The sequence below is a fragment of the Eschrichtius robustus genome, chromosome 17 (assembly GCF_028021215.1).
Source record: "Eschrichtius robustus isolate mEscRob2 chromosome 17, mEscRob2.pri, whole genome shotgun sequence".
Lineage (NCBI taxonomy): Eukaryota > Metazoa > Chordata > Mammalia > Artiodactyla > Eschrichtiidae > Eschrichtius > Eschrichtius robustus.
Genome location: NC_090840.1, coordinates 67,251,505 through 67,274,910, shown reverse-complemented (window position 1 = coordinate 67,274,910; position 23,406 = coordinate 67,251,505). Strand labels below are relative to the sequence as shown.

Here is a 23,406-nt window from a genome sequence, read left to right as displayed (position 1 = left end):
CTCAGTTGGTAAGTGAACTTGGAGACAGAACTTCTGACTCCCAGACTAGGAAATAATTTAACTCTCCTTTAGTCCAGGAGATAAGCAAAGTGGTCCATTAATAACTATGTTCAAACCACACAGAACGTTTTTTTTATGTCAAAAGTTGGCTTTTTACAACACAGAGGAGGTATAATTCTTATAATTTTCATTTCCTTAAAAGTTATATGGCTTAGCCATGAATGTTCTTTATTCATTAACATCTCTGGATTTCTAATATGTGTAGTTCAGTTATAATTACTTACTTGAAAGTGTGTTTTTGATCGAGAAATAAACTAAAAGGTCTTTCTTAAGTCCTGAGCAGTGATAAATGAAGCATAATATAGGATGCTTTAATTTGCTGTAATGATGGTTCTATGTTCAGGATTCTCATAAATATACAAACACTTTTTCCTGAGTATTTTTGAATTAAGAGTTGGAAGTATTCATGCTATGTTCTTTTTAGTATTAATGCTTCTTATAACTGGGATATTCTCGTATATCTACGGGGTAAAACACTTACGATGTATCTTCAGTTATGATAACCTGAGAACTTGGTCACTTTCTCCCAAAAAAGCAAGGGATGTTTTCAGATTTCAACTACTTCTCATTTGGTTCTAGGAATCTTACTTTTTACTGAAAGAAAAACAAAACAGTTTAAAACATGAAACCAAAGCCAGCAAAACCTCTTTTTAGTGGTAGATGAATTGGTTTATCTACCTATATATCCCTCATCTACACTTATTGTGCATGTAGCTGAAATATTATTTTTAAAATCAGTAACATGTTCTCTTTTACACCTTGCATTTGAAATTTAATCGAAAGGATTCAATCTGGCAAAATGTTGTGTGCTCCAACACACTTGAAGTTTGTGCTTTATTCGCTTAATACCTGAGTATACTTTTTGCAGGACGATTCGCAAACATTGGGCTAATAGCGTCAAGAAATGGCATATTGCTCCTGGTTTCATAGTGTAATGGTGAATGTTCAGAAAATATGCTTGCTTTTGGTTACTGGCGCAACCTTTTTCTCTTTGAGCTTCTATGCTTTCCCTGTGACTCTCCGTTCGGCTGCTCTTCAGGCCTAGAGGCAGAGCTTTGGCTGGCTAGTTACTACCTTCAGATGGCAAAGTATCCTTCTGAAAAGCAGGGAAATTTGCCCCTCTCCTTCCCATCCTTTTAATAACCTCAGGCTAAATCTTCTAAAGTCAGGCTAAAGTATGGCTGGTCAGTGAAAACTTAGCTATTGTCAACCTCTAACATTCGAAGAAGGAGACCCGTGCGATATAATCCCTGGATGAAAACTCATTTTGACTAAAATGCTGTTTCTCCTGCTACTCCTCTAACCTGCTGCAATCAGAAGGGCTCGTCTTTGGAGCCTTCGGAATGTTGAGGTCTCTTGCAAATGGCCGAGTGTCTGATGGGCAGACTTGAGCGCTAGCTGAATGAATTCGGTGACCATGAAATGGTAAACCCTCTTTTTCCTTTTGCTTCTCATCTCATGGGGAATTGGCTAAAACTAGAGGCATTAAAAAAAAAAAAACCAAACCAAACCAGAGTCCGTGGGGCTGTGTCCTTCCATCGCTCTGCCGGAGAGAGAGGATGAGACAGCTGTGGCGATGCCTTTGCAGTGGCTTGCTCTGGAAACAGTGAAATCGCATGGCAGTGGCCTCCTTTTTGGATACACTAACATCGTTCCTCCTCCTGGCCCTTCTTGCATTTGAATGAGTCTCGGAACAGTCCCACCGAGAGAAATCAGCTAGGTAGACAGCAGGGCTTGCTGCTTTAATTCACCTTTGCACCATCAGCAAATCAGGGGCCTGTTTTTCTCCAGCATTTGGAAGTCCCAAAAGGTTATCTTCCTTATCTACAGTTTACGAGTCAGCCTTTACTGCTCGCTAGATTTTCAAAACAAATGCATAGTACAGCCACTACCCCCCAACCACCACTAAAAGGGGAATGTCTAACAGAAAGAGTATAAGTAGACTCTTTCTTGATATATATATGTATACCAAGATGAAGAGATCTCGATGACTTTTTACATTTCACCTAATTTTACAAGAGGATTTTTAAAAAGACAGTTCTATTTATGGTTACCTCTTGGCTCAGAGTTCTTCTCTACCAGAAACCTAAATTATCAGTGGGAAGTTCTCTCTGCTGATGTGTGGAAGTACATTCATGACCAAGGAGGACTGCTTGGTATTTACGTTTCATTCCATCCTTGGTTTAAAAATTTTTTTCCTGATCCTTTCCAATGAAGGTGACAGTTGCTTGGATATAGTTGGTGGTCTGAACAGATACCTGTTAGATCTGAATTGGAACCACCTCCATGAATCCTTTTGCACCTTGAAATGACCGAGTGACTAGTATTCTATTTAGTTTTCAGCTAGTACTTTATAAATGGAGAGCTTTTCACAGCCAAGGACCAGTCTCTCCGTAACGCAGGAGTTATGGAATGCAGAATTCTGTGTCACCTTCAGGTCTATCCACAGTAGGCTCCTCAGCCAAAAGAGACCCACATGACCAGATTCTCTTAAATTATATTCTTGTTCTCAGTGAAGAAGCCGTAACAGCAGTATCAAGTTCGATCTAGGAGGCTTCTCTCTGTAGAGTTCCCCGAATCATCCCTCATACCAACTTTTTCTCACTTAAGGAGTCTTAGTTTTTTTTTAACTAAGACTCTGCTGACCCCAGATGGCAAAGTGTGAGCTTTATGATCTGACCCAGAGGGACAGACGACTTCTGAGTCCAGACATCTCTATCCGCCAGTACAGGAGAGTAGTTATGGCTCACCTTTTACTCCGGCTAAGAGACCTAAGAGGAAGGTTACCCCTAAGAGGAGACAGGAAAGACCAGTTACTCCTCCAAAGAAAAGAAGAAGAAAATTACATAGGATGGATCATTATGCTGCGGAAACTCGTCAGGACAAAGTAAGTTTATCTATTGTTCCAAAGCTTTGTGGCGGGCAGGTCTGAGTTGAAGGTTTCCTTCAGTGCCTTGGTTTGAAAATCAGCTGAATATGTTTCAGAAAAAGTCTGGTGTGTCTTCCTTGGCTTTGAGTCCAGAAGAATCTGCTCCTTCAGAGGTTAACACTGATGTGAAGACTTCTTGATCTTTCAGCTAGAAAAAAAAAAAAAAAAAAAAAAACACCTTCTACTTTCTTTAGAGTTAGTTGCCCCAAACTAGTATGAATATTTAGGCTTGAATGAGTGTTAAGAAAGCTATTGGTTTTGCTTGCACTTTTTCACAGAATTTGTCACAGTTTCTTGTAGCCTTGGTTCTTGAGAACAACCCGGCAAGGTAGTCGGGGAAATCCTGAGAGATGGTATAGATTAGAGCTCAATAGTATATTGGATTAGATTAGTGGTCTGTACCTTCCAAGTTCAGAAGAGGTCTTAGATGATAGACAAGGGAAGAGCTGAGACAGAAGGAGAGAGAAAACAATGGGTAGATAGAGTTGGGTGTGTTTTCTTATAGAGATATGAGCAATGTGTACTCTTTTCATTACATTCAGAATAGCCTATAGGTTGTTACTTTTCTTGAAACCTCCAGAGACCTCCAAGGCACTATCTTATTTATGATTGTTTGAACTAATCACTAAGAACTAGGTTCTGGATTTTAACCTGAGTCATCTTTCTGACTAAAGAAAATGAATTTGTTGCCAAGGGTTGACATAGGTTGTGCGTTTGGTATTTCTTTGTCTAGGTGAAGGTCTTAGAGGAGAGCACGGTTTACTCAGAAGCAAATACCACTAAGTCTACCCTCTGTTAGTCTCTTCAGATTATGCTGCACACGTCATTATGAAACTTTCACTTGTGACTTACTCCTTGGGACAGAATTTGAAATACTGACTCCTGTCATGAAGAAAAACAAATTTATACCTGATTTTACTGATAACATGATATGAGGAGAGGTCAAGAGTCATCTGAGAAGATGCTAATGGAAGATAAGATTATGTGTCTGAGGAAAAAAAGATATGCCGATCCCTTCCGTTCTTATCTGTCATTTTGAGTGGATATGTGTGATTGTAGCTAAGCTGTCAAATTCAGCTAAAGTTCTGTCAAGTGTTTGTCTGATGGGATGTTTCTTGAAAATCTTTCCATTGCACAGAGATGAGAGGGAGAGGGAAATCTCTAGTAGGTGGTGGCATTCATGCTATCAGAAACTTCCATTTGAAACAAGAACATGAGAGATGGATTATGATTCTTGTGCTTTGGGAATGTTCTTCAGAGAACTGAGTTTTCATTTTTCGTTAGGCTAACTAAGAAACCTTCTAGAACAAGCTCAATGATTCACTTCTGTTGAAGTTTGAACTCTTGTAGATTTTTATTTTACTCAAAATCAGCTTGAAAGGGACTACATTGGGAAGTAGTAGCTTGCTTCTTAGAAGTGGTCCTTCTATTAAGAATCTATTGTTGTCAGAAATTGACAGTTAAGTTTTTTGGAACACTAGATGGATCTCTTTGTATTAATGATGCTCTAATTTGGCATCCAGTGGAAGGTTACCATTTAACCTCAGAACAGCTTTTGATTCACTTAGCCTCCATCTTCTTGCCATGGTTCAAAGCCTAGGTGTTTTCACGTAGGGAACAAGAGGCTTAAACTGTCCATCTGACTTTCTTCTCATTCTCAAAATTCTTGGACTTAAAGAACATTGTTGCATTTTAGAAAGGCTATTTTATCTCTAAAAGAAGAAGTGCCCTTAATTTTTCTATTTTTATATCAAAGAATCTTGAAAGGGATTGAATGAGGAGAGGTTTTACATTACTAAAAGAATACAAATAAAAATGCTTAGACCATGTTTCCATGTAGAAAGGCAGGAAAATCTCCCTAGACAAAGCTCTGCCTCTGGGCCTGAAGTTTTCTTTCCAGAATGTTCTAGGGGTAGAAGATCTATGAGATACTGAAAGGAAAAAAAAAAACCTTCAGGGACTAATTTGCTCCTTTTTCCAGATGACAAATCCTCTGAGGGATATTGACAAAACAGTGGGGCAATTAATGGATGGACTGAAACAATTAAAGCTGCATCGCTGTGTAAATGTCATCTTTGTCGGAGACCACGGTAAAGCTTTGTTTCTTTATCCAGATAGATAACGTTTCTGATATGCTGGGGAAACCCTTGCTCTCAGAATCCCAGGTTGTATTCTTCTTCCTCCATCCCCCTTTCTTCAGGATGGGGAAAGAAATCGAGCCGTGACTCAAAATTATGAGACGACCTGAGATGACCCTGCATACATTTTGATCAAAACCAGGGAATTCCTGTATCTTCCTATTCTTTGCAGGAAAAGCCTTCCTACAAAAATCTGTCCCATATTAAAAAGTTGCAGGGAATTCCCTGGCGGTCCAGTGGTTAGGATTCGGCGCTTTCACTGCTGGGGCCTGGGCTCAATCCCTGGCCGGGGAACGGAGATCCCTCACGCTGTGCAGCATGACAAAAAAAAAGATTGCAGACAATTCCCTTGTGATATGAAGAGCTTCCTCTGTGAATGTGACATATCCCCGCTAGCCACATCCCCACAGAGTTCATGTGGCTAAAAAATAAATCTAAATATGATTTAAAAAAAGGTGGAGACATAGGCTTCTTGTCAAAGAAGTGGCTTATGAGAAAAGTGATTTCCATGCATTCATTGAGCTAATTCAAGACCCAAATCAGAGAACCCTGTTTCAGTAGAGAAGACTGTTAAAGAGAGGAAGAAGCAGTTTAGGAAGCAGTTTTCTAAATCACTGTATAAAGTAGAAAAATTTATGGGTCAAGAGCATCATAAACATATATGTTTATAGAGCTGGGGTGGGAGGGTGCATCAGAGAACATTCTTATTTCACAGGTGTGCAGACTGAGAGTGCCTTCTGCATTCCAGAACTAGCAAATTGAAATCATGACTCTGGAATATGGGGCTGCTCCCTCCTAGGAGAGGGTTTGGAAGAAGAAAATTAGTTGACTTGGTAGTTCTGTTAAGAAGGGCAGATAACTCTCCCTAATCAAAACTCTGCTCTGGGCCTGAAGTTTTCTTTATAGAATTTTCTAGAAGATCTATGAGAAATTAAAACAAAAAAACAAAAAAACCCTAGAACTAACATGCTCTTTTGCAGGGACTAAATGTAACCAGCTGCAAAATCATGTTCCGTGAGTTTGACTTGGTGGAGAGCTGCAGATAGGACAGAGAATCTGGCGCCTGTGACACAGCTGATTTGATTTAAGTTGCCCAGAGGTGTCAAGAACATTTGCTTACATGGTGGAGCCATATGTCTAAGAAGTAGATGGGCTCCAATGAATCACACGCTGGAGCGTTGTAAAAGTCTTGGCTAGATTACAATCTGGTCTGGCCAGTGTGCAGGCTTCTGAGATGAATAGATGGCACAACATCTCTTTCTTAAAAGGTAGTATTGTCTAGCGTTCCAGAGCCTGGGCTTTGGAGTAAGAATGAGTTGCAATGGAGTTCAAATTGCACTGTGCCACTTAAAAGCCTCTCCAAGTCTCAGCCTCCTCATCTGTAGAATGAGAACACTAACACCACGGACACAGAGTTAGGCTGGAGGGTGAAGGGTAATGATGCTTGAGAAGCACTTTGAAAGCAAGAGAGATGGTTCACCATTGGGGTGGCTTAAGTGACTTAGGAAGGCAGCAAATGAAAGATCCTTCTAGTCTTCCATTAACATGTATTTAGGGACTTCCCCTTCCTGGATTAACATTGTACTTGAACATAATAGCTGTTTATTGTTTCAGTTTTTCCTCCTGAGATTTTAAATGTTAAAAGGCAAGATATATAACCCTTGTGCTATGTTGGGATATGTTTTTCTCTCTCTTCCTTCCAATTTGTATTTTAAAAAGAGGGGTCTGGATCTGGGATCCCAGAAGGTGATAATTTGAATTTCACCATACCTGGGCCACTCTGAGTTATATTTCTTTATTCCAAAACCTTAGGGAATCCTTTACAGAATCGTTTGTTTCCCCACTTAAAAAATATTTGGATACTGGATTGTACAAAGCTATATATTAAACCTTTATAGCTTCATCTCATCTCATAAATTCTGAAATGACAATAAAGTTCTCTTCCAGCCTCCATAACTTGTGATTCTAAGATCTGAGCTTGTTTTTGTTTTTATTTATTTTTTTAATATTGATCAAGAAATTCTCCTTGATGGGAGGCAGGAAACAAATCATGGGTGGGAGGGGGCAATATTTGTTGGTGAAAAAATTCCCTCCCAAGACCCTTTTTATATTCTAGTTGCTAGCTTTCAGTTTTAAATGATTATATTGTTTACAGCTTGTTTTCAGCGTTATTTTGTTTTTCAGTTTGGGTGGTCACTGGGGCTGACATTTTTCTTTCTCTCTCTTGTTGCCAGTATTGTTTTGTCAGTAACATCCAAGGCCACCAGTGAAGGCAGAGTGAGGGCTGGTGATTCTGTACTCAAGTCGCGAGATACATTAGAGAGTTGGAAAATGACATTTTGTAAAAGAGACACAGCTATTTACACCACCCCCAGCTGGGAAGAGTTTAAAGCAATCTGGGATTTTTTTTTTTTTTAAAGAATAGATCTTTTTCATAATGACAGTGTACATAGATTTGTTTTTAAAAGATCACGGTTACTTCCTTTATCTTGTTGGTCTTGCTGAATGACTTAAAATATAATTGAGATGATGCATCTTCAGCCTTCTTGTGCTGCAAGATGATATGACTAAAGCAATGTCTGATGAAAAGATTATATAGTGAAGCATTCAAAAATTCAAAGTCAAGTTAAGAAGCCTCAAAAGAGAGGGATCCTCATGTTAAGTTGTGAAAAACGAATTAAGGAGAGGCCTGAATGTTACCTTTAGTGTCTGTATGGAGATTTTAATTTTACAGTTGCCTGAAAATACTTTCTTTTCCCTCCCCATAGGAATGGAAGATGTCACATGTGATAGAACCGAATTCTTGAGCAATTACCTAACTAATGTGGATGACATTACTTTAGTGCCAGGAACTCTAGGAAGAATTCGACCCAAATTTAGCAATAATGCTAAATGTAAGTTGACTCTTAAAATACTAAATTGTTAGAAGGGTAATTTAGTGGAGTGAGAAAGGGCTTATTCTCTGAAGCTAGACTACTTGGGTGGAAATCCTAGCTTTGCTGCTTAGCTGAGTGAACTTGAATGAGTCATTGAAACTCTCTCTAAACCTCAGTTTTTTTCATCTGAAAAAAGGAATGATAAATAACAACTAGCTCATAGGGTTGTTGTGAAAATGAATCTATGTTTATCACTTAGAATAGTTCCTGGCCCCTCGGAGCGTTATGTAAATATTTGCTCTTGTTTTTATCATGTGGAAAATACACTTAATTTGAGGCATGTGTATAACCATAAACTTCTGCTTACAAGAGACAAACTTTCCAACAAGAGGTTCAGGTTTACTCTTTCGCTCAAGTGAGGGAGTCCATGACAGGGTTGGCAAAAGTGCCCTCGGACCCTAAACCTTCCTAGGAGCCTGGTTGAAGGGAAATCTTCACCTTTAGAAAAAGTGATTGACAGAACCCAGCAGGAGACACTATTAAGCCCTTGGAAAGGGGCAGCTGTTTTGAAAGATTAGAAATAAAATAAACAGGAATAATCTTATCACTTCTGTTTTACACGTTTGGGTTATGATATGCCACTGACGAGAACTTTGATTTATGGGCTAAGATGTCTTACATGCTGCCCAGCCGCCTAGCTTTGGAGAAGTGTATAGTTTTATTGGAGGCATGCTGCATTTTGGGGAAGAAAAAAATCCTTTAGCATTTTTAGCCTTGGGAATAAGAAACCATTGGCACCAAGCATAAAGCTTTGGAAAATTAAGTTTTTCCCAAACGATGTTACTGAGTCAACAGAAATGGGAACTGTTCCAAGGTCAGCTCCAGGCAACGCTGTGAAATAAACAAAACGTTGGTGTCTCTGCCTTCTCTTTTCCATGCCTTTTCTATCCTCCGTGTCCTGTCTTCCCTGTTCACTTGAGCTAGGCAGGCCCTCGCCAGAGTGGCCTGCAGAGTCACTACGGTACCTCTTGATTTAGTATGTGCATTCTAGGGCTTATGCAAGAAAGTTTTTGTCTATTCTGAAAGGTATTTCGAAACATCAGTAAAAGTAATGGGGAGGTTGTTTTAGGGGTGGAAGGAAAACTTGCCTAAGGCTAATGAAATGATAACTACCAATAATTAAATGTCTTGTATTTTAAAAAACACGTTCATACATTTTATGAGAGATGGGAGAGCGAGGTGTTTAAGAGCAAAAACAATGGTGGCAGGATGCGTGGGTTCAAATCTTTGCCAGCTGCTTCACTCTGTGACCTTAAGCTACTTAAGGCAAGCTACTTAAACACTCTGTGCCTTAGTCTTCTCATCTGTAACATAAGGATTGTTGGGAAGATTAAATGAGAGATTCTCTACATATCACTTAGATTAATGTTTAGCACATAGTCAAAGCTATATAAATGGTAGTTATGACGATGATATTTTCGTCACCTCGCTCTTTCAGCCAGATGTACACACACCTTATTGAATCCTTCCAATGGCCTGTGTGTTAGGTATTATCATCTCCTCTTATAAACGGTGGCAAACAAGGCTCAGAGAGAGGTGAAATAACTGGCTAAGAGGACGGCAGTTAGTGAGTGGCAGAGCGGGAATTTAAACCCAGATGCTTAACTGACTCTTAACCACTACCCTGTACTGGGGGCCTCCCCTGCTCTCTGGGAGCTGTTAGCATGAGAGGGCTGAGTATTTCAGAATTGAAGGATTGGTGTCCCACACATGGACTCAGGCATTTGTTATTTCCTAGAAGTTCTCTGGGATTTATCTGAGCACAAGACTGCCCTGTGCTATTTATTTTTCTTCATTATCGAAGAACATGAACTCATTCTGTTTGGTCCCTTTGAGGACTGTGGTTGATGAGGTCACTGAATGTAGAGGTTCAAAGCATGGCTTGCTCAGTCAGATTGCCAGCAGGGTCCCAGTGTGCACGTTCCCCTCGTCCCCCGCCTCCACCTTCTAAATGCCAATTGGCTTAGTGAGGATTCTGATGACACCTACATTCCAGCAGAGTAGTTGTGAATGACCAGAGAGACAGTGCCTGCAAAGCCCTTACAGAGACCGAACATGGTAGGGACACAATTTGGGTTAATTATTATTGCTACCGTTATTACTTATTTGCTTGTCATTGAAAGATGCAACTAAATTTTAACCCCAATTTAAGTAGAAGGGAATCCACGTTTTTTTATCTTCGAATTTCATAGCTTTAGAACTAAGATTCTGAACATTGTCTTTGAAGAGTGTATATTTACGCTGCAAGGCAAGCTTATTCATGCATTTGCAACAAACATGAACAAATATTTATTTATATTTATTAACAAATGTTTATTGAGTGCTTACCAGGCCCTGGGGATGCAGCAGGAAATGACAGAGACATGACCTGCTCTACTGATGTTTATATTCCAGGGACGGTTGCCTCATGACTGTCGGTATCTCTTCTGAACGCTGCTTTCCTTTTCTGCTGATTCTATAATGACATGCTGAAGCAAATTTTTGGAAAACAAAACAAAATCCAACCAACCTACAACCTCCTCTTTCTCCCCACACCCCCCCCCCCCCCGCAAAAGGGGACCTTCAGATAATATATTCCTGTCCACAGTTTATACACAGCCATCATTTACATAGTTTTGCTTTTAGCTAGTTCAGGGTATTGACTAAAATATCCTTTGTTTGCTGGTAGTGAAAATAAAGGAGGTGCATACATGTGTGTGTCTGCAGCTGGAAAGGGGCAACCACCTATGTAATTAGCCCTGTGATATTACTGAGGAAAAAAATTCCCTTTAGAAAAAATAATGGATTCGAAGATTCATCTTAAAAGTGGATGCTCACTTGTTTGAAAGATCTGCAGATACATAGGAAGTTACATTAAAAGCCCCAAATGCCCAGTTTAGTTCCTGATGTTAAGTTTCAAATAAACTCAATCCAGGTTCCAGAGGGACCATTTGGGAGAATTTTTAAAAAGCAATTTACCCAGCAGTACCCCGGTGCTCTGGAAGGAGGAATTCCCTTCCGGAAAGGTTGACTTGGACCTAGCAGGGACATTTACCGTAGGAATTGTTCCTCTCATTTAGATACATTTCACTTTACTGAAATTTTAAATATCCACACACAGTTTTACATATATTTTAAACAAAATCTAAAGTGATAGGTCTTCTAGGAGGAAAAAAAAAAAAAAAGAATTGAGTCTCTCGCTGCAAAAATGATTTCTCTCAGTGATTACTGTCAACTCTTTTGAAACCTTTCTCCTTCTCTCTTTGAACAGATGACCCTAAAGTCATTATTGCTAATCTCACGGTAAGTATTGCATGTCACCAGGCCTCTGCCCTTGGAGTAGCTTCCACACACTCTTCTCTTGTATTCAAGTCCCCTGTAGGGTGACAGGAATCTTTTCCTCACTGCCCTGCCATCCTGTATATTTGTTTCCCTAAGAGCTTTCAAAACTTCTGGCCCATGGACAGCTGCAGGCTCCCTAATGGTCTTGGTAACCATACAAAATGAGAGTATTTGACCTTGCCATTAGGGCTGACAAGTATTCATTCATGATTAAACAGATCCTTACTCTTTCTGAACCAGATCCGCCCACCACCCTGTTCCATAGTTTTCCCATCCGGGATAGGGACCTTAAAGGCACATGAGACTGTAATCACATGGTCCTGAGCATGCCTCCTCCTCCCTTCCCACCCCACCTCCCTGTCCCTTGATTTGAAGCATTTGGGAAAAGCCTTGGAGTTTGAGTTGCTCTTCGTGATGGTCTCACGAGTCAGGAATGTATCTTAAAAATTTCTAACTCCCCTCTGATAGCCTTCTATGTCTTCTTCAACATTATCTAATCCCCTTTGAATCTATTTGTTTTCAGCTTTTATCATTTGATAGGGGTAACAAATGCCATTTATTCAGTAATTAACCTTTCGTTTGACTTAAAACCTTCCTCTTTCTAGAGAGAATGTCTTGGACTTTTCTAGAAGACACTCCATCTAAAGTTCAATATCCATTTCTATTTCAGTGTAAAAAACCAGATCAGCACTTTAAGCCTTACATGAAACAGCACCTTCCCAAACGTTTGCACTACGCCAACAACAGAAGAATTGAGGACATCCATTTATTGGTGGACCGAAGATGGCACGTCGCAAGGTAACTTGGGGATAGGCTGTCCCTGATTCTCATCTTCATAACCACCCCTTTGGCAGCTGGAGTGCTTTAAGGTCCTTAGCCATTATGAAAAGAAATCTCAGTTGGAAATCTCATCATTTGCAAAGAGCTTGTGTGCTGGATAAACAATTAGCCCTGAGACAATACATCTCTGTGTTCCTGGTCTCAGCATCTTGGTGGCTCTTTGTAGCCTCTCAGTGCATCTTTGTGTGTTTGTCTCTCTGTTTTGTTTTTCAAATTTACATTCTATTCTTATTACTTGAGTAAGTCAAACATATACCTGGGACATTGCCTTACCACACTGGACAGGTCTGGCCTCCGTTGACGAGACTTAGCTTGTAGCGACATTTATAGAAGAGTTCAGAAAATGTTGTTAATCTTAAAACCTCTGTTACTATAGGCGTGTTTTACATTGCCTTAAGTATTTCAGTTATTTGCTTTGTTTTGAACTACAAAAGACTCTCCAATATGGAAGAGACTATTCCTTGCTCTTGAATCTGATGTAGGATGTGTCTGGAAGCTCTAACCAGTTCCAAAGAGTTAATTATCCAAAGCTGAATCACTTTCACACAGATCTGGGGGCAGCCCTTTCCTACTCACTCTTTTTTTTTTTTTTGGCTGCGTTGGGTCTTCGTTGCTGCGCATGGGCTTTCCCTAGTTGAGGCAAGCAGGGGCTACTCTTCATTGCAGTGCACGGGCTTCTCATTGCGGTGGCTTCTCTTGTTGCGGAGCACGGGCTCTAGGCGGGGTCTTCAGTAGTTGCAGCACACGGGCTCAGTATCTGTGGCACGGGCTCTAGGGCATGCGGACTTCAGTAGTTGTGGCTAGCAGGCTCTAGAGTGCAGGCTCAGTAGTTGTGGCTCACGGGTTTATTTGCTCTGCGGCATGTGGGATCTTCCCGGACCAGGGATCGAACCCGTGTCCCCTGAACTGGCAGGCAGATTCTTAACCACTGTGCCACCAGGGAAGTCCCCCACTCACTCTTGCTCTGACTTTCTCCTTAAGAAAAGTGCTGAGACTCAGTCTTAATTAACTTAGTAATAATTGAACAACTACTAGATGTACTCTGGCTTGGTACTTGAATGAATTTACAAGAGAGAGAAGATAACAAGAAAATGTGTGTCCTCTAAGAGCTTGCATCAGTATGGAACATCTAGAGAGACACATGTGACAAATACACAAATATCCTACCGTAATTGTCAGGGGGTACATAGAGTTAAATATGTAGGATTGTGAAGAGATACGTATGTAAACTAGAAATTATTGAGATCATTTAGAACAGACATGGGGAGTCTTCAAGGAAAAGTTACAAAAATGTGACCAAGATGGCTTGGCTGAGTATGTCTGAGTATGGGATGGCTTGGAAGAGAGAGCAAACTTGTACCGTTTGTAGGTTTCGACGAAGAAAACTTGGGAGTTGAGTAGGAGTTAAGTAAAAGATGAAGATAGTTGAGCAAATGAGTGTAGACCAAAGCCAGGCATTTTAATTAGCAGTAAATCTTTTCAACTTATATCTTGCACTGTTGAGTTATTATATGCACATATCTTATTATCCCAAGCTGAAAGTACTTTTCCTAAGAGCAAAGACCCCAAAGTTTAATTTCTTTGTTTTCCCCCAAGCACTTTACTTCAGTGCAATGTACCTATAGGTACTTAGGAAATATTTGTCTTAATAAACATGAAAGTGTTTTGGAAAAGTGCTGCATGACTCTAAGCAAAAGGCATCTTCCTGTACCAACAAAGAAGCTCAGATGCTTTTGATGTCTAGAGAGCAAGGTTTCCGTTTTCTATTTCTAAATGGAGGTACTGTCTAGGTGAGGCTTCGCTCTTATTAGCTATGCCACTATTACATATGTTAAGCTTATGACTCAGTTATGTTCTCTAGTGGTATTACTAGGTAAATTTGTTGACAGGTAAATTTGTATGCAAACATTTTTATAGAATACAGATCTCCATTCATTGATTAAACATCACATATTTTTAAAGTGCCAACTGTGTGCTTAGCATGAAGCATAGTGATGGGTATGTAGAAATGAACCAGACAAACACGGCCCCAGAGTGGAGAGTCTTACAGTCCTGGAGCTAGTGAAGCACATAGGCAGACAGTTGAAGCTTTGTGGCAGCCCTGCATCGAGAGTCTATAGGTGACATTTTTCCAACAGCACTATTTTTATTTTTTTTTAAATTTATTTATTTATTCATTTTTTGGCTGTGCTGGGTCTTCGTTTCTGCGCGAGGGCTTTCTCCAGTTGCGGCAAGCGGGGGCCACTCTTATCACGGTGCGGGGGCCACTCTTCATCGCGGTGCGCGGGCCTCTCACTATCGCGGCCTCTCCTGTTGCGGAGCACAGGCTCCAGACGCGCAGGCTCAGTAGTTGTGGCTCACGGGCCCAGTTGCTCCGCGGCATGTGGGATCCTCCCAGACCAGGGCTCGAACCCGCGTGCCCTGCATTGGCAGGCGGATTCTTAACCACTGCGCCACCAGGGAAGCCCCCAGCACTATTTTTAAATTAAGGTATGTGTGTTGTTGTTTTAGACATCATAATGCTATTGCATACTTAATATAGTATAGTGTAAATATACCTTTTCTATGCACTGGGAAAACAAAAACTTCATGTGACTCAGTTTACTGCGATGTTCTCTTTATTGTGGTGGTCTGGAATCGAACGTGCAGTATCTACAAGGTGTGTCTGTACCTGTGACCTCGTGCTTTGCAAGCACGAGGCATGAGGAGGGGACCAGGACTTCAGGTGCCAACTTGTCCTGGGCTGATTGTCAAAGCAAAAGCACTTGGGGCAAAAGAACAGCATCATGTTTTCATCACCACAGGAATGATGCAATTACAATGAGAAGAATATACTTGTAAGATCCACTCCTTAGAGATATTTTTTGTGCACTGGTTTTTTTTGTTTTTGTTTTTGTTTTTTGTTTTTTTTTTAAATCAGAATGATTTCATGAGAAATCCTGACTGATTGTACAATTGTTTCACTGTAGGAAACCTTTGGATGTTTATAAGAAACCATCGGGAAAATGTTTTTTCCAGGGAGACCATGGATTTGATAACAAGGTCAACAGTATGCAGGTATGCTCCTGGAACTGTGAATCGAAGTGTGTTTTAGTGACTCCAAGAAGGGATGGGAATGGTGGTGTGAGTGAAGCTTGCAAAGCATTTAGAAATCGAGGAAGGGTTGCTACTAGATATGAGCAATGCCTAATTGTTTTGTTTGTTTTCTTTTCTTTTGGAAGACTGTTTTCGTAGGTTATGGCCCAACATTTAAGTACAAGACTAAAGTGCCTCCATTTGAAAACATTGAACTTTACAATGTCATGTGTGGTAAGTCACTTATTTCATCAAAACCAAGAAAACAATCTTGAGTTAACGTATGAACTTCTTTCAATGTCAGAGAAAGAAATGAGGTGTCTGTTTTCTGGGATCACCTCATCTTTTCACACACAAAAAATGTGGTAATTTGCCTATTGGTTCAAGAGACAGAATATCATCCCCTTCTAAGGCTTCTTTGTCTTCCGTCAACAGTTAACTAACGGGGAGTTTTCATAGTGTTGCTGTTGGCAGTCTCTGGCTGATCTAACATAGCATTACAGTTTGACACCAATGGTCAGAGGCTGGGTAAAGCAAGAGTTCGGCACAGAGCTTTCTCCCACCTCCATCTCTCCCATTGCAGTCCAGTTAAAATTTCGCCAGCTTGTATCCTGGCCAGCTATTTATGTACTCCTAATTATTTTTCTTCCTTGAGTTTCTAGTTGCTGAATGAGGACAACTTTTCCTATTTAGTAAGGGAGTGCCAGTCTGGTGGTTAGAGGGGGAGTCTGAAAGTCGGGTCTCCTGGGTTCTTTTCCCATCTTGGCTGCTGGCTCTCCCCTGCCCCACCTCTCAGCTTAGGCAAGTCACTGTATGCTCGCTTGGCAACCATTTCACTTGCTGTGAAATCAGCCTGTTCATTTCACAGCGGCACTTTAGGGCCCAAGGCCAAAACCTCTTCTTGTCCCCGTACTTCTGTGGAGTGCATGAGAGGGCAGACTAGAGGTTATTTATTGATTATATAAGTCCCACTTCAAAATTCGGGATAAAAAGTCTCCTTAGACTTTTAGAGAAGCAGAAGGGCAATGATACTGACGCTGATGGTCCTTGGGTTGTAACTATCACAGACACAGGCAGTAGCTAAGTAAGGCCCTATTTCTTCACTCTCTCTTTTTGGACATGTCTCTCTTTATAATCAAGCAATGAACATACTATTTCAGAAAGTTGTTGCCAAGACATGATCAGGCAGGAATGATTTAGGAAGTAAGAAGCGAGCCTACAGTCTAAATTTGGTTTTATTCTATTCTAATTCGTGTTCCAAGTTTTCAGGCCCTTGGAAGGTGAATGGTTTTGACTCTCCCTATACCTCATCAAAAATATTTACAAAGTACCTGGCTCTTTTCTTTCTTCTCATCAGATCTCCTGGGATTGAAACCAGCTCCTAATAATGGGACTCATGGAAGTTTGAACCATCTCCTGCGTACTAACACTTTCAGACCAACCATGCCAGAGGAAGTTACCAGACCCAATTACCCAGGGATTATGTACCTTCAGTCTGATTTTGACCTGGGCTGTACCTGTGATGATAAGGTAGAGCCAAAGGTAGAAATAATTTTTAATGTTTATCATGGAGGAGCCTTTTGGGTGTAGAGCAGTGCCGTCCAATAGAACTTTCTGTGATGATGTGAATGGTACATCTGTACTGTCCAGAATGGTAGTCACTGGTCAGATGTAGCTTTTGAACACTTGGAACTAAGTTTTTAATTTCGTTTAGTGACTTTAAGTTTAAAGAGCCGTATGCGGCTCATGGCTACCATATTGGACAGCCCAGGGATAGATAATGAAGAACAAAAAGTAAAATTCATAATGCTATTCTGTGGAGTCACAATTCCCAACCGAAATGTTTTTTTTTCTTTTTTTTCTCAACCTGGGTCACATGTCTATCAGTCATGGTCCCAATAAGAAACAGATGGCCCATGCAGAAGAGGTTTTTAAAGAAGGTTTAAAGGGATTGTTTCAATCACATTTAATGAGAAGACTATTTCAAAGGCTGGCAGGGTAGAGGGAAATCAATGACGGATGCTGAAGTACCCTGGGGCTAATAGGGTACCAATCCTAGGTCTCAACAATAAAGGGAGGGAGCAGTTACTGGCACATGGAGAAAGAGCTATATAGGAAGGAACGACGGAATTTGGTAGACGGGTGCAGCAAACGCACTGCAACCTGGTAGAGGGGAAGCTGGGGGAGTAAATCCACCCCTCCCAATCCCCTGCTGGTACCTCTCATTGTTGGAGCCCAGCTGGAGGGCAAGTTCGCTCTTTGATGAGTCCCTAGAGATCAGTCTCCCAGGGCACAGAGCAGGGTAAGGAAGGGTGTGGCAGGGCGGGCGTTGGGGGTGCTGATAGGGACTACCCAGCACCTCGTGTTTGGACAGTTATTGAAACAAGCAAACTACACATGTTCAGTAATAATTTGCTTATTGAATTTTATATTGATCAAAGACCTTTTAGAGTTGCCCATCAGTGCTTCTGACAGGAAGATACAACCAGTGTTACCACTAACACTGGTTAGTGGTTGAGAGGGTTCCAACACAAAGCAAAGCAATTTTATTTTTGCATGTGTGGTTTTATTACAGGCAAATGTGTGATCTTTCTATTAGACCTCAGAAAATAATTTTCCTACTGGTCTATCCCCCTCCCCTACCATTTGCTACCTTCTGGGATTCCTAGGGGCCTAGGAGCCACAGTTTGGGAGGCCCACCATGGGAGGAAGTTTGCTCTTCTTCCCTACCTCCTTCCCTTTATTAATCCTTCCTACTTTAGCTCCTGATAAGAAATAACAGGGCTAATTAGTATAAAGTAGGTAATTCTAAGACCTCAGCTGGAGGAGTTGAGTTGCCAAAGTCAACAGGAAGTGGTCTTTGAAGTGAATTCTAGTTATATTTTTAGACGCATCTATTAAATGTATCTTGTTTTCTGAATTACCTTTCTTCTGGGAAGCAAGAAATAGTTTGGTTATTTTATCTTAAACCATTTTAGAGGGATTCTAGATCACCTTTATTTTGTCAGTGGGTTTCTCCAAAAGACTATTTTCCTTTTCTTAAAAAAAAAATACAGACATACTGAAAAGGTATAGAGATTAATAAAATGAATACTTCAATACACACATTGTGAGAAAGAAAACATTACAGATCGAATGGAAGCTCCATGTGACATCCCACACCCCAATCCCACTTCCTTTCTACCCCAAAGGTAACTAATATCCTGAGTATAGTGTAGATAATTTCCATGTAGGCCTCTATACTTTCACTCCATACATATGTATCTCTTAAATAATGTATTAACTAATTTTTAGTATATAGTTCCCTAAAATAACCTATAGGATAGCTTTGGATATTTTATATTTTTATGTAAATGCTGTTTTACTATATGTATCCTGCATTTATTTGTTCATCCTTGTATTTTTGAGATTTATGCATATTAATATGTGACGTTTTAGCTCATTCATTTTTACCGCTAATAATTAATATTTAATTATATAATTACACCATCATGATTCTATTCATTTTCCTATTTGAGACTATTTGGTAATTTCCAATTGTTAGTTCTTCCAAACAATGCTGCAGTAGACATTACTGCAAATGTCTTTTTGTACACGTATGCTAGAGTGTCTCTAGAATATATAGTGGGAGATGGAGTTGCTGAGCCGTGACTTTTCAGAACTGCTGAGTCGTTATGTTTCAGCTTTAGAAAAAGCAATTTCATAACTTGGTTTGGGAATCACTTTAGTGTACCTAGAGATTAATCCGAAATATTGAGGCAATATTCGAATTAATTTACATATATGCGCCCTAATCATTGTTGTCGTCATGGGAGGTTGGTAACATGATTATCCACACTTTTAAGGAAAGGAAACAAAATCATGGAGAAATTAAATAACATATTCGTGACCATAGATCACTAGGAAGTGGAGCCTAAAATTTCATTTTGAGATAAAGTAGTAATACTCTACAGAGTTTATGATATTGATGAAGTTTAGGATCCTGTTTTGAATTTAGCTGGGTACTAAATAGAGAGAAGGGTGCTGGAAAGAAAAAACATTTCTGATTTGCTTTGTCTTCTCTTTTCTTTTTCTTTTTTTTTTTATTTTTGGCTTTCACACATGAAGAACAAATTGGATGAACTCAACAAACGCCTTCATATAAAAGGGTCTACAGAAGGTAAGGAGTTGATGGAAAAAACAACCAGATGAGTTTTGTTTTCTAGCTTCCAAAAATTGGAGAAACTTCTTATTTACTTCATAGTGTAAGCACAATTTTTTTTTAAATTTGAATTTGGATTGCAAAGTGATTTTTATACCATCTGGCAAAAGGTATTGGTTTATTCTATGTACACAGGATGCCAGCTGTGTAATAAGTCAGAAAAGTTCCATTACCTTTTTTTTTCCTCAATAGCTTTTAAGCCCTCTGAAAAGCAGAGGGCTTAAGTATACCATTGTGCATCTGATGGGTCATAAGTTAAGGTGCTGATGGGGACTTCAATGAAGGGAATGGAAGTCACAGTTATAAATGGTAGCAGCTGGTACCTCTACTGAAGCTTACCGACCTGCAGAGTCAGTGTGTATGTTACGGGAAGGGATGCACAGAAGGAACCAAATCAGAAATCTCTCTTCAAAGAAGGATTATCTTGAGCTCTAACTCAGTTTCTTATTTTACGTACAATAATAACCCTCCTGTATTAGTCAACTTTTGCAAACTTGTGATGAAAAAGAGAATCTCAGTGGTCTGTGCATTTCTTGTTCATATTTCAGGATGCTGACTCTAGGCCAAGTATGGCTCTGCCCCATGTGTACTTTTTATTCTGGAATCTAGGCTGAAGGAGCAGCCCCTAGCTGGGACATGCCCTTCTCGTGGCAGAGGGAAAAGAGGAATGGCAGAACCAGGCAATGGGTCTCAACACTGCTGCTTTGATGAGGCATCTGTCACTTCCATTCCCAGTTCATTGGTGAAAATAGGGCACATGAAACCAGTGGAGTAGGGAAGTATATTCTTTCCACAAGGACACTGTCCTACAAGTCACTTGGCAATGGGTAGGCGTACATAATCCTTTACAAAAGAGCAGTAAATAATTAGGAACAATAATGCAATCTACCACATAAGCTCTTCCTTCTGGTTTTGAAATCCCAGGAAAATTAGAAGAGATTAGAAAAAGAGGGAAAGGCTCCTACACAGGTTACTACAGCAGATGGGATAGCATCTTGTAACAGCAAGGGAATGACCAAAAGTGTATTAAAAAGAAGACAGAAATCAAGCACAGCAGCCCAAGTCATGCAGTAAAGATGCACGTAGTCAAATTCTCTTGAGAACATTACTTGAGTTATTAGCTTACATATGGTTCTATTTATCATACGTGCCATTTCCAATCTGATTAAGTAAAGGTTGAGGAAACCAGCGGAATGTTTTATTTACTTGACTTATTTCCCCTCTTTATAAAGATCTTCATGTTTTTTCTTCTTCTCTTTCTGCATCATCACCCTCCTGCTTCTCTCTTTGATGATAGAACACACAGACTCTTTGGCATGTAATTGGATGAACACGGCTTTCGAGATAGGACTTAGTTGATGGAAGGTACACAAATCCTTCACAAATCTAGAAGTGATTTGAAATGTTTGACATCAAACCTCTAGTGGACTGTGGTGTCATTAGAATTGGAAAAATTACAATGCTGCCAGGATCAAGGAGTATGGAGTCTCATGATTTGAGTTTTTCAAATATTCACTCACCAAGGCAGAGAAATATTACTGAGATGTTTCTCTTCTAAAAGTCACTAATGAAATAGTTAATTATGATAACTTTGAATGGACTCTAATGTTTTTGCTGATTCAAGCTCTGACTATTCATGGTCCTAAAACATTTCCATCTGGGAAAAAAATCTTTCATTTAGTTTTTTCGTGGCAGTGTGCTCATAGGACAAAACCAGTCCCACAAGTCAGCATAAGCAGCGGCCTCAGACTTCTGAGCATGAAAATAAGAGGCATCTTCCAGGTGAATCACTGACTCTCAGGGCTGGAAAGAGCCATAGTTATTGACCTCACTGCTCCATTGCTCTGCTCAGAGGTGAATATGTGTCTTATCTCTAGATGACTTTATGTCACTGAGGCTTAAAGTTTATATACTTTCATGGAAATGGACCCTCATGTGTATTTGTTGAGCGCCTACCCTGGCCTGGGAGCTGATTTCTCTGAGACATCTGGTTCTGTCAGCTGTGTCACCAATAGTTTCCAGCATGTGACTTCACAACGGTGACATAAAATGTTAGGGGAGGATCATGGTAGCACACCTTCTTGGTCTGCTCATGGCCTAATGGGACAGTCTCTAATGATACAAGAGAGACTTTATTTATTTTTATTATAATTAACAGTTTAATATTCAATAGACTTTTGGTAAAGTTGTTTAAGTTTATACAGCATTGTTTTGTATGTGTGCACAATAATGGCTCTTTGCAATTGCCAATAACTGGAGTGATACAAGATAGACTTTAAAACTATTACATGAAATTCAAATAATTATATATCATTGTCTTATTATGTGCAAAGCATTTGCTCATTTAGATTCTAGGATATGGGTAAGCCTCGGTGTTCTCTCTCCTGTCTCTCTCTCTCTCTCTCTCTGTCTCTTGGTGTCTGTCTCCTTAAGGGTCTTGTCTCAGTCATTTCTTCAACTGCAAAGTGACATTTTCTTGGTCTGAGTTCTTTCAGGCCTTTATGGTGTGTCCTGGGTCATAAGTCTAGTCCCCCACTGGAAATAGTCAATGTCTGCTCTGCTGGAGTAGAACCTCGTGAATTCGAGGTGCTGTGTGTGTTATGCTCAGAGTAATCATTTCCCCCTTCTGGCTATCTCTAATATATATTGAGGCTTTTAAACCATTTTGTAGACCTCAAGTTCTATACAAATGTAAAGTTGTATTATTTTCCTGCCTAGTTTTTAAAAAAAATACACCTATAGGTAGCTGATTTTTTCAGAATAAACCACAGGCCCTGCCCATTCCATTTGTAACATTCATATGTAGCTGTTTTAATGTCATGTGACATAAAACCACTCATACATCTGTACCAAACACACATGTAAAAGCTATGCATTCCAACAGTGAAACAACCCAGGGTAAATTTGAGGTAACAAAACAGTGGTATATTAAATTAATCTTAGGCTATTATAAGATTTAGTATTATAAATACTAAACTTACAGAATCAAGTCCTTTACTAAAATGCAGAGGAAGAATAAATATGAGCTTCAAAAATTGTGATCTAAAATGCTTGCTAAAGCTTTAATATTTCTACATTTGTAGTGAATTCCGGATCTTAATTGCATGGCTGCTTTTCTGGATCACATGTATGTAATGTCTTGGCAAACTTATTGAATTTTCATTTTGTAATCCATGAATCAATGGATAAATGAATGAATGAAATGGAAATATTTAAATTTCTCACAGCAAGCAATTCTGGCACTAGAGCCAGGTGTAATTTTTACTGTAAGAATAATTGCACTATTTATTTTCACTTTAGTCTTTTCTCTACTAGCATTGCTAAACCATGTTTTGTATTTTCTTAGTCAGGTCGGCATTCACTATCATCTTTGTGAGAAAGGGAATTAAACATCATTTTAACACCTATGTGTTTGGCTCCTTATCACACACCATGAGAAATTAGTTTGGTTAGAAAAACGACTTAAACACTAGTAATTCTTGTTAACTTTAAAGCAGTCCTGAATAGCTAGAGAGGGAATATTAGGCAGGTCATACCTAGAAAGCCAGTTCTTGAAAGTCATAAAGAACAGCATTTTTAAAAAATAAAACAATCATTTATTTATCCACATAGATATTTGGCATTGTTGGAGGTAGAGATACAATGGTAAACAAAATAGATAAAATCCGTTTCCTCATTAAGTTATTATTTTATTGTGAGATTTAGCCAGTTGATGAATTACAGCGTAGTGTTTTAAGGGTTGAGGTAAGAAAGAACAGGACCCTACCAGAGGCATCAAATCTAATCCCAGAGGAGTTTGACATGGCAGTAAATGCTAGTAGACACTTCTAAGGCAAAGGAAGAGAAAGGATGTAGGAAAAGGAAAGACCTTGGGTAGAGATTTTGTGGTAAAATGTAAGAGCATAT

At 39.7% G+C, this 23,406-nt stretch overlaps 1 protein-coding gene across 13 annotated transcripts in view; it reads left to right on the top strand.

Moving 5' to 3' along the window:
- ENPP2 (ectonucleotide pyrophosphatase/phosphodiesterase 2) overlaps positions 1–23,406 on the top strand; it is a 109,112-nt gene that overhangs the window by 69,603 nt on the left and 16,103 nt on the right. For 5 of the 13 annotated variants that reach the window (XM_068525622.1, XM_068525620.1, XM_068525626.1 and 2 more), the window contains exons 12-20: positions 2,792–2,947; positions 4,971–5,079; positions 7,896–8,021; positions 11,314–11,345; positions 12,055–12,182; positions 15,194–15,281; positions 15,446–15,533; positions 16,657–16,841; positions 19,407–19,458. In XM_068525622.1, coding sequence (XP_068381723.1) covers positions 2,792–2,947; positions 4,971–5,079; positions 7,896–8,021; positions 11,314–11,345; positions 12,055–12,182; positions 15,194–15,281; positions 15,446–15,533; positions 16,657–16,841; positions 19,407–19,458 — 964 coding nt within the window. The remainder of the gene's footprint in view (positions 1–2,791; positions 2,948–4,970; positions 5,080–7,895; positions 8,022–11,313; positions 11,346–12,054; positions 12,183–15,193; positions 15,282–15,445; positions 15,534–16,656; positions 16,842–19,406; positions 19,459–23,406) is intronic. The other 8 variants (XM_068525628.1, XM_068525625.1, XM_068525632.1 and 5 more) reach the window with 4 other exon arrangements.